Genomic DNA, 12,922 nt, shown 5'->3' on the forward strand with positions numbered 1-12,922 from the left:
TCTGCAGCCCATCAGGCCCTGACATTCAAGGACCACTGTCCAGGCCTCCAGGGGAGGAGGGACCCCAACGCCAGCTGAGCCGGCCCAGCAGCACTCGGCTTCCTCTCAGGACGGGAGGGGCCCACTGGGCCCTACAAGCTCCCTGGTCCCCCAAGACCCAACCCCGGCTCCACACAGGGTCCTGAAGAGGCTACCTGCAGCGCGCTGCACCCACAGCCTCCTGATGAGAAGGGCATCCTGTCCACGCCACCTATCCACTTGGGAAACCCCAGTAAGGTCCCAGCCTCACCTGCCAAGGGCCATCTCGACTTGATATTGGTTTCAAAGTACCCTCCAGTCTCGGGGTATGCCTGCACCCTTCCACTGATCCCACCAGCAGGACCAGGGCAGGCGGAGGGGGACATGGGAAATACTCATTTCGAGGTCACTTGGCCCCGAACCCGAGTGGCTTTGAGTATCGACCAGAAGGAGGCCCAGGAGGCCCGGGCTTTTCCCTCTGATGTCAGCCCCGACACCCTTCCCAGCAGCCCCCAAGCCGGGGAGCTCCTGCCAGCTGTCGTCCAGGCAGTGAGGGGCAGGGACTCCAGCACCCTGCAGGAAACCCCCAGTTCACCCGAGGCCTCCCAGTTCTCTCTCTCTCGATCCTCCTCCTCAGCTCATCAGGCCTCCCGCCCCCCACCCTGTCCATACCTCCCCTCTAATTCCTCCCCCCAGCCCCCACCCCAGGCTCAGCTCTGCTCCTTAATAGCCTCTCACCTCCTCTTACAAAGCTCTATTTTTAAAATCAGATTTCCTTTACCATATGGGCGAGCTGACAGGGAGGTACTCGCTGAGGGATTTGCCCCCCACCCTCTCCCACGGCCAGCCCTCCCCAGCCCACATGGGCAGCCCGGCCCTGCTGGGCCGCTCCTGCCAGGCAAGGGGGGAGCTGACCCAACCGGGGCAAGAGGCTGGGTCATTAGATCTGCCCGTCGGGGGAAGAGGGTTGACTCCCAGACCAAGTGCACTAAATCCCAATTTTGGGGTCAGGTGAGCCTTTCCGAATTGGTAGACATTTCTCAATGCATCTGTCATAAGGTGCGAGACACCCCCATCCACTGAGCCTCCTTCAGAGGACTGAGGACATTAGACATTGCTTCTGGGGCTCCCGGGGGAGAGGCAGAGGCACACCCCCTTCGCTGTATGTGGGGGCAAGGGTGGGCAGGTGGGGGCGCAAGTCAGACAGAAAGCCCCTAAGGACTGCCTAATGTGACCAGGAAAATGGGGCCCCCAGGGAGGGCTGGGGAGCTGGCACCCTATCTTTACAGATGACTATCCCCAACAATGCCCACAGTCTCTGCAGAGGGTCAGCAGAAGGGGACACTCACAAGTGCAGAGAGAAAGCCCCTGGCCTCGGCGCACAGTCACCACACTCACCCCCAGCATGGCACACATCTGTCTTGGGTGGGCTTACCGGGTGGGCCCCCATCCCGGCGACTGGTTCTGTCCCACAGGGCGGGGTTGCCTCCATCTCGTCACACTGGGTAAGAGCGCTGCACCTGGTCCAGAAAAAGAATCAGGACACGCTGCTGAATGAATTAATGAATCATGGGCAGAGAGACTCGCTTAAAGAAATAAAAAGGCATGGGGACAATAAAGTCAAAATGTGTTTAGGGGCTGGTGCCAAGTGTGAGGAGGGGTGAGGAACTGAAACCAGAAATTGTAGGTAGCTAAACATTTTGGCTTCATGCAAAGGAATTTAGACCTGACATTATAAGCAACAAGGAGCAATCAAAAGATTTTCAACATGAGAAATTCTGGGTCCAATTCTCAGTTCCAGCTAAGGTACCTGGATTTTATGTGGTGGACGTGAACCTGACAAGTTTTAAGCTGAGAATAGCATGATTAGATGTGGGTGCCATGCTAAGAAGTTGAGACATTTTGTTAGTGATGAAAATGCATTAAAAGACCTTACGCAGGGGGTTCATGAATAGATTTGGGTTTTACAGGAAAAAATCTGGAATTTCTTTTGAGGAGTTACAGGATCAAATTTTTATATGATGCTAAGGAATCTGATGCCAAAGGGTTTTAGAAAATGTGATGGTGAGATTTTTGCTAGTGGGAGACAAATCTGCAGAGAAACAATTCAGTGAAATGTATTTTCACGCTAACAGCTTTGGACTTGATGGTACAGGCAGAGAAGAAACAAGGAAGACTTGTAAATAGAAAAACAACAGCCAAAAATTTAAGTATCACCCTGAAATATATGAACTTTCTATGTTGGGGGGGGGGTTGCCAAAGTCAGACCTTTGGGAATGCATCAAGGAGATCTGATTGATATAGAAGGCATAAAAGTTGAAAGATTTTAATCAGAGAAGTTACATGTCCAAGCTGAATATGCAAAGAAATTTGGGATTTATTTTGAGGCTCTGACATGAGTAGATTCCTGCACACGCCTAGGAACCTGACTGTAGTCAATCAAAAGTTTTGAGGGAGGGACCTGGTGAGTTTTTGTGTTTGATGGAACAATATGCAGAGAAATTACAAAATAAATTCACATTTTATCCTAAGGTAGTTGGACTTTTACTTCATTAAAAGACATTGTAAGGCTTTAAGGTGGGGTTATAAGACCAAATTTTGTATGTTGTGCTTGGAAGTGTGAATTTTATTGTAAACGATGACGTGATCAAATTTTTATTTCATGCTAATATGTTCAGATTTACGCCAACAAAGGGTTTAAAGGCATAACATGGTAAGATTTGGGGTGTTTCTATAGATCAGTCTGAAGATAAATTTCATGGTTTTATATTAAGTAGTTGGGCTTTACATTACAGGCAATGAAGAATCTGAAAACTTTGATCAAATTTTCACATTGCAGTATAGCACAAAGAGTGGATTTTTACGGTAAAGATAATCTGATCAGATTTTTATCACATGCCAAGGAGATGTGAGTGGCACTGGCAGCATTTCATTTGAAGGAAGGATGGGAGCTCACTTTTGAGACCTCATGCAGAGGCACTTGGGTTTTGGCCAATAAAGGGTTTTAAGGCTTGAGCTGCGGAGCATTGCTTTACAGAAGAATTAGAGGGTAAAACCTCTTTTCTACTGAAGCATCCGGGTTTGACGAACCTACAGTGACTAAGCATCAGGGGGCCCCAGCCGAGGCTCCCCTGGCCCCACCCCACCCCACCTGAACTTTAGGCCGGGGAGTTTGACCTTTTGTTGCAACATGGAGACAGCGGCACATCTTCTGCAGAAAAGTTACCTGATTGCATTTACCTGTCCTGCTAAGACATCTTGGCTTGAGCCCAGAGAGCCCAGAGACAGCTCACATTTTTGTGCCATTGCTAAGGGATCTGGATTTCAGCCATCAAGGAATTTTATGGGAGTGACATGGTGAAATTTTTCTGTTTGACTGAAGTGTCTGCAGAGAAGTCAGGTCATAAAATGTGCATTTCACACTGATGAGTTTGGCCATTGTGCCGCAGGTAAAGAGACATTATAAGACTTTAAGCAGAAGTTAGGAGACCAAACTGTGTCTTGTAAGGAACTGTGACCTTTTTATTTTATTTTGATGATCAAATGTCTATATCAAATTTTTATTATCATGGTAAGAAGTTTGGATACATGCCAATAAAGGAGTGGCCCAGTGGGATTTTGGGTTTCATATCGATCAGAATGCAAGTAAATTATATGAAATTTTTTTTTACTTTATACTAAGTGATTGGAACTTCATATTATAAGCTATGAAGAACTTTTTTTAAGTTTCAAATAGAGAAGTTACGGGCTAACTTATGCATCTTGTTAAGAATTTGAACTTTCATGATAAGGAGCATTAAGATCAGGTTTTTATAATATGCCAAGGACATCAGATTTTAGGTTGAAGATCAAAAAGTTGAAGGGTTTAATCATATACACAATCAAATTTGTAAATATCCTAAGAAGTATAGACTTCATGTTAAAGAGAGATACACTCTAGTATTTAAATCGTCCTGCTAAGGATTTTAGTTTTTGCCAATAGAGTTTGAAGGAAGACTTGGTGCAATTTTTATTTCTAATAGATAAGCCTGCAGATAAATTACTTTTATGAGTCAAAATTTTATATTTCATGCTAAAACATTTGGACTTACAGATATTAGAAACTTGGAAGTTTACCAGAATAATAGTGAAGAGAAAATGACTTAGTATATACAGTGTGCTATGTATATGTTGTTGTGATGATGATGATGATGATGATGATGATGATGATGGTGATGATGATGGTGATGCATGTTTACCTGATGTACCATCCTGCCAAAAATTTCAGTCTTTAAATTGAGGAGTGGCATGGCATCAGAATTTTGCATCACGCTAAGGCCTTTAACTTTTAGCCAGAGAATGGTTTTAAGTAAGTTACATGTCAGATACTTTTTATGCTAAAAGTTTGGATGTAACATTGTAGACAGAAAATAAACAGTGAAAGGTTTTAATCAGAGGGGCTGCATGATCGAATTTAAACGTCATGCCAACAAGGGTGTTCTTAATTTTGAGAAATAGCAGATCAGAATTTTGTATCTGGCTGGAGGGCGGGGGTTTTAGCAATGAAGAGTTTTACATAAGGGAAGGCATTCTTTTTTTAATATACAGATTGGTCTGCTAGTTAAGGAGAGAATGCAGAGTTAACGAAAGGTATTACATTTAGCAACAGCAGTAACTAGGAAGATGATCGATTGTGTAGTCAGAGCTCAATTCCCTCTGCCCCAGCAGAGAAAAACACATACCAATAACCCCAGCCAAGACATCCCCTTAAATTAGCTCCCAGCCCATTAAAACCACCCATCACTGGACATTTAAAAGTCATTCCCAGGACAGGTATCAAATGTATCTCACGCCCTCCTCCACCCCTCAAGACCCCAGCCCACCTCTGCCCCAGAGCCCCCGTGCAGAAGGAAAACTAATCGGTGACAGAGAGAAGGGGTGCTGCTAAAGAGTGAGAAGGCAGACCCAGAAGGGGCCTGGGGAGGTGAGGCAGAAGCATGGAAATAGGGTCGTATCTGTGGGTCTGAGGCCAAATGTTTGAGGTGCCCGAATCCCCACAGGTTTAGAGGGCAACCCAGGGAAAGTGGAGATTGCGAGGAGTTGGGGGGGGGGTTGTTATCTGAAGATCTCTTCAACAGCTCACAGCCAGGGAGAACACAGCATCAAAGATGAAAGAAATGGTGAAAAAATCAGTGGAATTTCCAAGTTAGAATCCGGTAACAAGTATCCGGCACATAGTAGGGACTTTATAAACATTTATGGAAAATAAATAAACCTTAAAAACCAGACCGCTACACCCACCCCTCACCCTGAATCTCTACTCTGAGTTTGGGGAAGGAAATAAGAGCTACTGGGGGCCATGGACTCGTGTGCCCCGTCCTCCCCTCCCACTGAACTTGTCGAACGGTGGGCATCTCGGCTGGAGACTCCTGCCTCTGGGCTCGTGCCAGTGTGCCCAGCCTGCCAGGGAGGCTTCGGGGGGCACTGAGATGTGGCCTCTGTGGCCTCTCGGGTGCCCAAAGCGGGAAGGAGGACTCAGCAGGCAACGCCGCCAGTGTGAGACGGAGCCACCCACGCCTCCTGCCAGCTGCCCGCCGGCCAGTCACTCCACAAACTTTACGGGCTGTGACTTCTCAGGTGCACCGGGGGAAGCAGGCAGGCCAGGTTGACAGACAGTTAGGGTGTCCGCTGGGTGCACCCTGAGTGGCCGGCATGGAGGCCGGCTTGGGCAGGGGGAATGCTCCCAGGTTCTCTCTGTCCGGTTAGTTAGGCTTCTGAATCCTTCTTGACAAGAGACCCTAAACAAACAGTTGCTTTCCTTCCCGCCCACCCCGCCCCAGGTTCTGATCTTCGCCGTCCCCGTCGGTGACTGGGTGCATCCCAACCTCACCCGTCTTCAGAAAACACAACTCTCCATCCGAAGAAATGATAGAACCCTCTGAAGACTCATTTGAGACGATGATGGAGCGTAAGAATCCATCATCAAAACAAATGGAGTCCTCCGAGGGCTCGTTCGACCGCAGCGCGGGGACCTCCGGCGGCCCAGCCCAGGGGACAGAGGAGCCGCCCAGTGGCTCCCTCCAGGAGACAGAAGAGTTGCCCAGTGATCTACTCCAAGACATGGAGAAGACATCCAGTGGCCCGCATCACAACATAGAGGATCCACCCAATGACCTACTCCAAGACACGGAGGAGTCATGTGATGGTGCACACGCGGAGACGGACGAGGATGAGGCCGACGAGGACGAGGCTCCGTGCAGCCCACCCGGAGCCCAGGGAGGGGGCGAGTGCAGCACTGACCTGATCCCATTCAGGGTGCAGCAGCTCCCCGAGGACCAGGAGGTGGAGGCCAGCATGCGCGCCCTGGTGTCTCTGTACATCCGCGTGCAGGGCCTCAGAGAACAGCAAAGGGCCGCGGCAGAGCCCCCCAGGAACGGCTTCAGCCTGTACCCTCTGTCCTTCCCGGCGCCCTTCTCCGGCAACCGCCGGGAGTACCGCGAGTTCATCTTGCTCTGCCAGCTGGTCCTACAGAGCCATCCCCGGCTGTTCTCTGACAACCGGCTGCATGTTGGGTACATCGTCAGTCACCTCTTGGGCCTGGCCTTGGAGTGGATCAAAGCCCTGCTGCAGTGTACCCGCTCCCTCATGGGAGTCTTCCCAGGCTTCCTGGACGCCGTGTCGAACACGTTCGAGCACCGCCAGGCAGTGCGTCTGGCTGAGGAGGCCATGTTCGCCATCAGGCAGCGGAACCGGCCAGCCCTCGCCTACATCACCGAGTTCCAGAGCCTGGTACCCACCTTGGGCTGGCCAGACGAAGTCCTGCAGGCCCACCTGTGCCAGGGCCTCAACGAGGACATCAGGCATTACCTGTTCCGGGTCCCCCAGCCGGACTCTCTGGAGAGCCTGATCACGGTCATCCTGCAGATAGAAGAGAAGCTGGCCGAGCGGAGGGCGCTGCTCCGCCTGCCCCCCGAGTCCCGCCCGCGCAACTGGACCAGATTCGACTCACCTTCTCCGGAGAGGTGGACGGTGAGCAGCTGGCCAACCGGCGACGTCCACCCTGACATCGATCGGGCCCACATCTTCCTGCTGGTCATGATCAGGGTCAACCCCTACCACAGCATCGCGGTGCGGGCGCTGGTGGACTCGGGCGCCAGCGGCAACTTCATGGACGAGAGGTTTGCCCAAGAGCACTACGTGGCGCTCTACCGGAGGCCCTACCCCCAGGCGGCATGGACCGTGGACGGCTCGCTCATCGGCAGCGGGCCCGTCTGGCTGTACACCGAGCCCCTGGTGTGCATCCATCAGAACCACCAGGAGTCCCTCGAGTTCAACATTGTGCCGTCCCCCAACTTCTCTGTGATCTTAGGCACCGACTGGCTCCGGGTCCACACCCCCGAAGTGGACTGGGTCAAAGGCCGCTGCTCCTTCCACTCTCCCTACTGCCTGCAGAACTGCCTGCGCCCGCCCCCACCCTGCATTGCGCTGGAGAGACACGGCCTGAGCCTGCTGCCCGGACTGCCGCCCCCTTACTCCGACCTGGCCGACGTGTTCAACCCGAGAGCAGCAGATGAGGAGACTTCCGACCAGCCAAGCTCAGACGGATCCGATGATCTTTCTGAATCAGAGCCCTCTGAGCTTCAGCAGGCTGGAGACAGTGATCACGGCGAGACGTTCTACGAGTGTCCCTCCACCGCGCCCTGGGGACCTGTGGGTGCTGGGATGCAAGACAGAGCCAGGCTGCAGGATGAATGCTGGGACCCGCGAGACATGCTGACCAACAGACAGGACTACGTACAGATGATTCCGGAACTGTTTGACCAGCTGCACGGAGCCGCATGGTTCACGAAGCTGGAGCTGCGTGGGACCGTCGTGAGGGAAAGCACGAACATACACCGCGCGGAGGACGTATGGAGAGCAGCGTTCGGTTTCAAGCCCCAGGAGATGGAGAGCTACCGGCCTTTCAAGCTATCCCCAGACCCCGTCATCCCTCAGCGCGTGATTCACTTTATCCTCAAGGACATGCTGGGTTTCTTTGTGCTTTCCTACGGGCAGGACGTCCTGATCTACTCCATGAGCCGGGAGCAGCACCCCCAGCACGTCCGCGAGGTCCTGGTGCGCCTCCGGCACCACCACGTCTACTGTGCCCTGGACAGGAGCCAGTTCCACCAGCAGGCCATGGAGTTCCTGGGCTTCGTCATCACCCCCGAGGGGGTGAAGCTCAGCAAGAGCACCGTGGCCGCTGTCACGGGGTACCCCACCCCCAGCTCCAGGGGGGCCCTGCGGCACCTGATCGACTTCACCTTCCCCTACCGGCACTTCGTGGCGCTGTTTATGGGCATCATCGAGCCCCTGCTGCGGCAGCTGCTGGGCAGCCAGGGCTTCTCTTGGGGGGCGGAGGAGCAGGAGGCCTTCAAGTGCCTGAAGCGGGCTTTCCGCAAGGCACCCCTCCTGCGCCACCCGAGGCCCCAGGACCCCTTCTACCTGGAAGCCGACGTCACCAGGTCGGCCCTGCACGCCTCCCTGATCCAAATAGACAGGCGCACGGGCAAGATGGTCCCGTGCGCCTTCTACTCGCGCCCCCTGGCCCCGACCGAGCTGACCGAGTCCTCCCGCCTGCAGCGGAGGGTCCTCCCCATCTGGGCTGCCTTCACGGTGTGGCGTCGCTACCTGGAGAATACCGAGGAGCCCATCATGATCCGTCTCAAAACAGAGGATCTGGCCTCTCTGAATAATGACAGGCTCACCGTACTTCTCCCCGGCCATTGGGTCGTCTTCTTCTCCCACTTCCACTTCGACGTCGCGGAGCGGCCCGAGCGAGAGGGTGGCCGGCCCCAGCTGCCCACAGGAAGCCTCAACCCGGGCGCTCTCCGGCACGTCACTGACCCACGGGTGCAGGTGATCTTAGCCACTGGGGGCTCCCTCCCCGAATCCGAGGAGGAGGAGGACAACGACGAAGGCATCCTGCCGCAGGGCGAGCCGCACGGGCCCAACGCCCAGCTGCAGCAACTGGCACGGCTACCGATCCACCAGATATTGGACAGCTTCCTCTCACGCTTCAACCCCGAGCAGATCAGGGATGCCCCCCTGAGCTGCGCCCAAGACCTGCTGACCTGCAGGGACGCCCTGGCCCTGGCCACCTTCCTCCTGCTGCTGAAGCTGCAGCGGCACCTGCCCCTGCTGCTGCCCCCTGAGCCCAGAGCAGAGAGGACCCCGCCTCGACGCCCTCAGCGGCTCACCCTGGACACAGCGGGCATCGCCAGGGGTGACTTCGCCGCAGCCATCGCCCGGCTCCTTGCCCAGATGCCCCCGCTCACGGGCACCACCGCCGCCCTGGCCGAGGAGATAGCCGAGCTGCTCCTGGGCCCCAGCTGCTGGCGGCAGAGCGCCCTGCTCCCCGGGACCCGCCAGGGCCTGCAGCTCACCCCCAGGTTCTGGCTGATGCTGCGCGAGCTCTGGGGTGTGGGCGTCACCCTCCGAGAAGGAGGCCGCTGGGCGCCGCCCGTGCCCCACCACCCGGCCCTGCACGGCGTTGGCGACGAGGACGTCGTCTCGCGGGAAGCCCTGCAAGACGACCTGCAACGTTACCATCACTGTGGCCTGCATGACGGCCTGCAAGACACCCCGCAGGACGCGCAGGACAACGGCGTGCCAGGGGCGCTGCCCGCCGATGCCACCCGTGCCCTCCAACCCCGACGCCCCCGCGCCAGCCCCCAAATCCTCGCCATCGTCAATGACCTCCTGCTCTACGTCCATGGGGCCGATGGGCAGCTGGACCTGCTCAACAGGGGGCGGGCAGCCAGGGCCACGGCTGACTTCCTGGGGGCGCTCCAGGCCCAGGCCACGCCAGGCTTTGTCTGGATGCTGCAGCCTGGGCAGATGGCGGATGGAGCCAGCCCGGGAGAACGGCCCAACGACGACAATGACAGCAGCAGAGACGCAGACCTCAACTGAAAGCTCCCACTTCTCGGGGAGCGGCCCCTGGACCCCTCCGCCCCCAAGCACCCCAGAACCGCGCTTCCACCTGCTTGGCTCGGACCCAGAGACCCCTTCCTGCTGCACCTGACCAAGGAGCCCCCTCCTGAAGGGCTACAATTTCTCCAACTCATCGTCCATCCAGCAATGTCATCAGCACCAATGGACCCTCGTTAATCGGAGACCAGAGCAGCCTCAGTCTGCAGGCCCCAGGCCTCCGATGGGGACCAAGACAATGAGCAGAAAGCAGCGATGAGCAGATGGGACCCGCGACCCAGGCCAGGAGAGAAGCAGGAGGAAGGACGCAGCCAGGCAAGCAGGTGTGGTGGACGCCGCCACCCAGCGTCATCTGGGACACTGACCTCGGGGGCTCCACTGACTCCTACCTCCGTCTCCGGTGCTCCTGGACACCCGAGCTGCTGGGTCCCGACCCCCTGCACCCCTCCCCCACCATCTCATGGTGTGCTGTGCGCCCCCCACCCAGCCCCCACCCGCCAGGCAAGCCCACTCCCCAGCCGTCTAGTTCCAAGCACCTGCTCCACTGACCCTGAGTTCTAGCCCTTACCTGGACACTGCCGCACTGCAGAACCATCCCATGTCCCAGGACTCTTACCGGATTTGCCACAGCTGACGTGTCCAGGACATCCGGGAAACCGGGGTCGCAGGGCACTGAATGGGGCCTTCTCCTGGGGGCTTCCCGCTCCCTCCCGGTACTGACAGCTGGACATGGGGAGGGGAGCTCCAGGGAGACACCGGCCCTGGACTGTGCTGAGGAGGTGACAGCCGTCCTCTGGACCTCAGCTCTGTGCCACGGGGAGAAGACCCTGCCCCTTCCCCTGTGCTCCCACCTCTTCAACCTTTTCCTACCCCCATAATAAAGCAGAATAAAAGATTACCTGGCTTTGTGGTTTGTTCTTTAAAGGTGGGGTGGGGGCAGGTGAGGGAGAGAAGAGTGAAGGGCAGTAAGGGGGAGGAGCGAGAGGGAAGGAAGAGTGGGGGGGCAAATGGGGAGGAGGGAGAGGGGAGGAAAAGTGGGGGCAGGCCGGGGGGAGGAGGGCCAGGAGGGGCTGGGCAGAAAGGCTTGGTTTTCTGAGGCCAGACTTGGGGTCTCCCTTGAAACAGCCCCACGTGGGGCCTGGCCTTGCCTCCACCTTGGTGAAGGTGACCCGTGGCCCCAGAGCTGCCACTCCGCCTTGGGAGTCACCCCAACCTGCTGCGTGACGGCCGATGCCCTGCCCTCCCAGGCTCATCCCCAGAGCCCCTGGGGGGTTTGGGAGCTGCCCTCCTGGGACTCCGGGACAGGGAGCCCAGAAATCCAAGCCCCCATATGAAGCATGAGGGGATGGCAGGCTGTAGTCTGTGCCCCCCAAGTTGGAGAGTTGGGGAGCCAAGGAGCCGTGACCTGGAGGTGCCCCCCAGCCAGGGGAGAAGGCCTGGTCCCACGTCAGAGGGTCACCACGCTCCGGAAGTGGCAAAACAGCCGTCGTGAGTGCCGTGGGCCAGCGAGGCAGGTTCTCGGACGCTCACTCGGGCTCCCGCATCCCACCACCCAGCACCCACTGACCAAGCACGCCTCAGAGCCAGGGCACTGCCCCTGCCCAGCCCCTCGCCACCCCGACGAGCCTGTGCACCCCGGGATGGGCAGAGGGGAGGCCCACTGGCCTCCCAGGCGGGCAGGGCCTTGAACCTTGATGCCCACAATAGTCCATCTCCACCCTGGGGTCTGCCCCTGACGGTGGCACCATGAGACCACTGAACAGGCCCCCTGGTTCAAAGGTCAGGGGCTCGGCCAGAGCCCGCCCAGCCTGAACAAACCATCGGAGTGCTGGAGAACCCGCCATGGGGTTCCTGGGTAACCGTGGGGTGAGCCGGGGCCAGAGTCGGGGACAGAGCCCTTCTCCAACCATGCTGTGCCCACCCTGCACAGCTACAGCCATGGGGGCCCAGGGAAAGGCCCCCCCATAGAGCCAGTGTTGTAGCGGCCCCAGGAGCCCCCAGGCACCATGTCTGTCTGTCTGTCCACCTCCCCACTCTGCCCAGGATGCAGCGCCAGGAGATCCCTGGCAGGCCCCCTGATTACAGGTCGGGGCTTAGTGGCAGGAACCCCTGCACCCCCCTTAAGGAGCAGTCACGGAAGGCCCTGTCCCCGGAGGCCAGCTGCCTGCCCTGCTGTCCCATCAACTGGGGCACGTGTGAGGGGCGGGGAGGCCCGAGGACACAGGACACCCCCAGAGGCCCTGGCTCTAAAATGCCCTCTGCCCCCAGGTAAGCTCCTCTGGGGGATGCCAAAGCCCCTAAGCGAAACACCTGGGGCAGGTAAGGGCCCCACACACACACAGTCACAGTCACACACACTCAAACGTGTACTTGCACACACACACCTGGTCATTCACACTCACCCCTATAGTCACACGCACGATTACACACATGCACACACACACGTGTGCTTGCACACATGCACCTGGTCATTCACACTCACCCCTATAGTCACACACACGATTACACACATGCACACACGATCACTCACCATGCACTTGCACACATGCACCTGGTCATTCACACTCAAACCTATGATCACACACGATTACACACACGCAAGCATATCCATGCTCACTCATACATGCGTTTGCACACACACCTGGTCATTCACAGTCACCACCATGGTCTCATGATTGCACACACACACACAAACTGAGAGTCACTAACATTAACACATGAAATTGCACACATACACCTGGTCATTCACACTCAAACCTATGGTCAAACATGATTACACACACATGCACACACATTCACAGTCACACTCACATGTGGGCTTGCACACATACCTGGTCATTCACACTCACCTTTATGGTCACACACACAATTACACACACTCACACAGGCACTTGCACACCCACACACTTGGTCATTCACACTCAAACCTATGATCACACACGATTACACACAC

The 12,922-nt window shown here is 56.1% G+C and overlaps 1 protein-coding gene across 1 annotated transcript; it reads left to right on the plus strand.

Annotated features, from left to right (window-relative positions):
- Window positions 1–5,922: 5,922 nt before the first annotated feature.
- On the plus strand, window positions 5,923–10,308 carry RTL1 (retrotransposon Gag like 1). The gene has a single exon (XM_037835239.1). The coding sequence runs from the start codon at window positions 5,923–5,925 to the stop codon at window positions 9,949–9,951; it is 4,029 nt and encodes a 1,342-aa protein (XP_037691167.1). The 3' UTR covers window positions 9,952–10,308.
- Window positions 10,309–12,922: the final 2,614 nt, after the last annotated feature.

Source organism: Choloepus didactylus, chromosome 4, assembly GCF_015220235.1.
Source record: "Choloepus didactylus isolate mChoDid1 chromosome 4, mChoDid1.pri, whole genome shotgun sequence".
Taxonomy (NCBI): domain Eukaryota; kingdom Metazoa; phylum Chordata; class Mammalia; order Pilosa; family Megalonychidae; genus Choloepus; species Choloepus didactylus.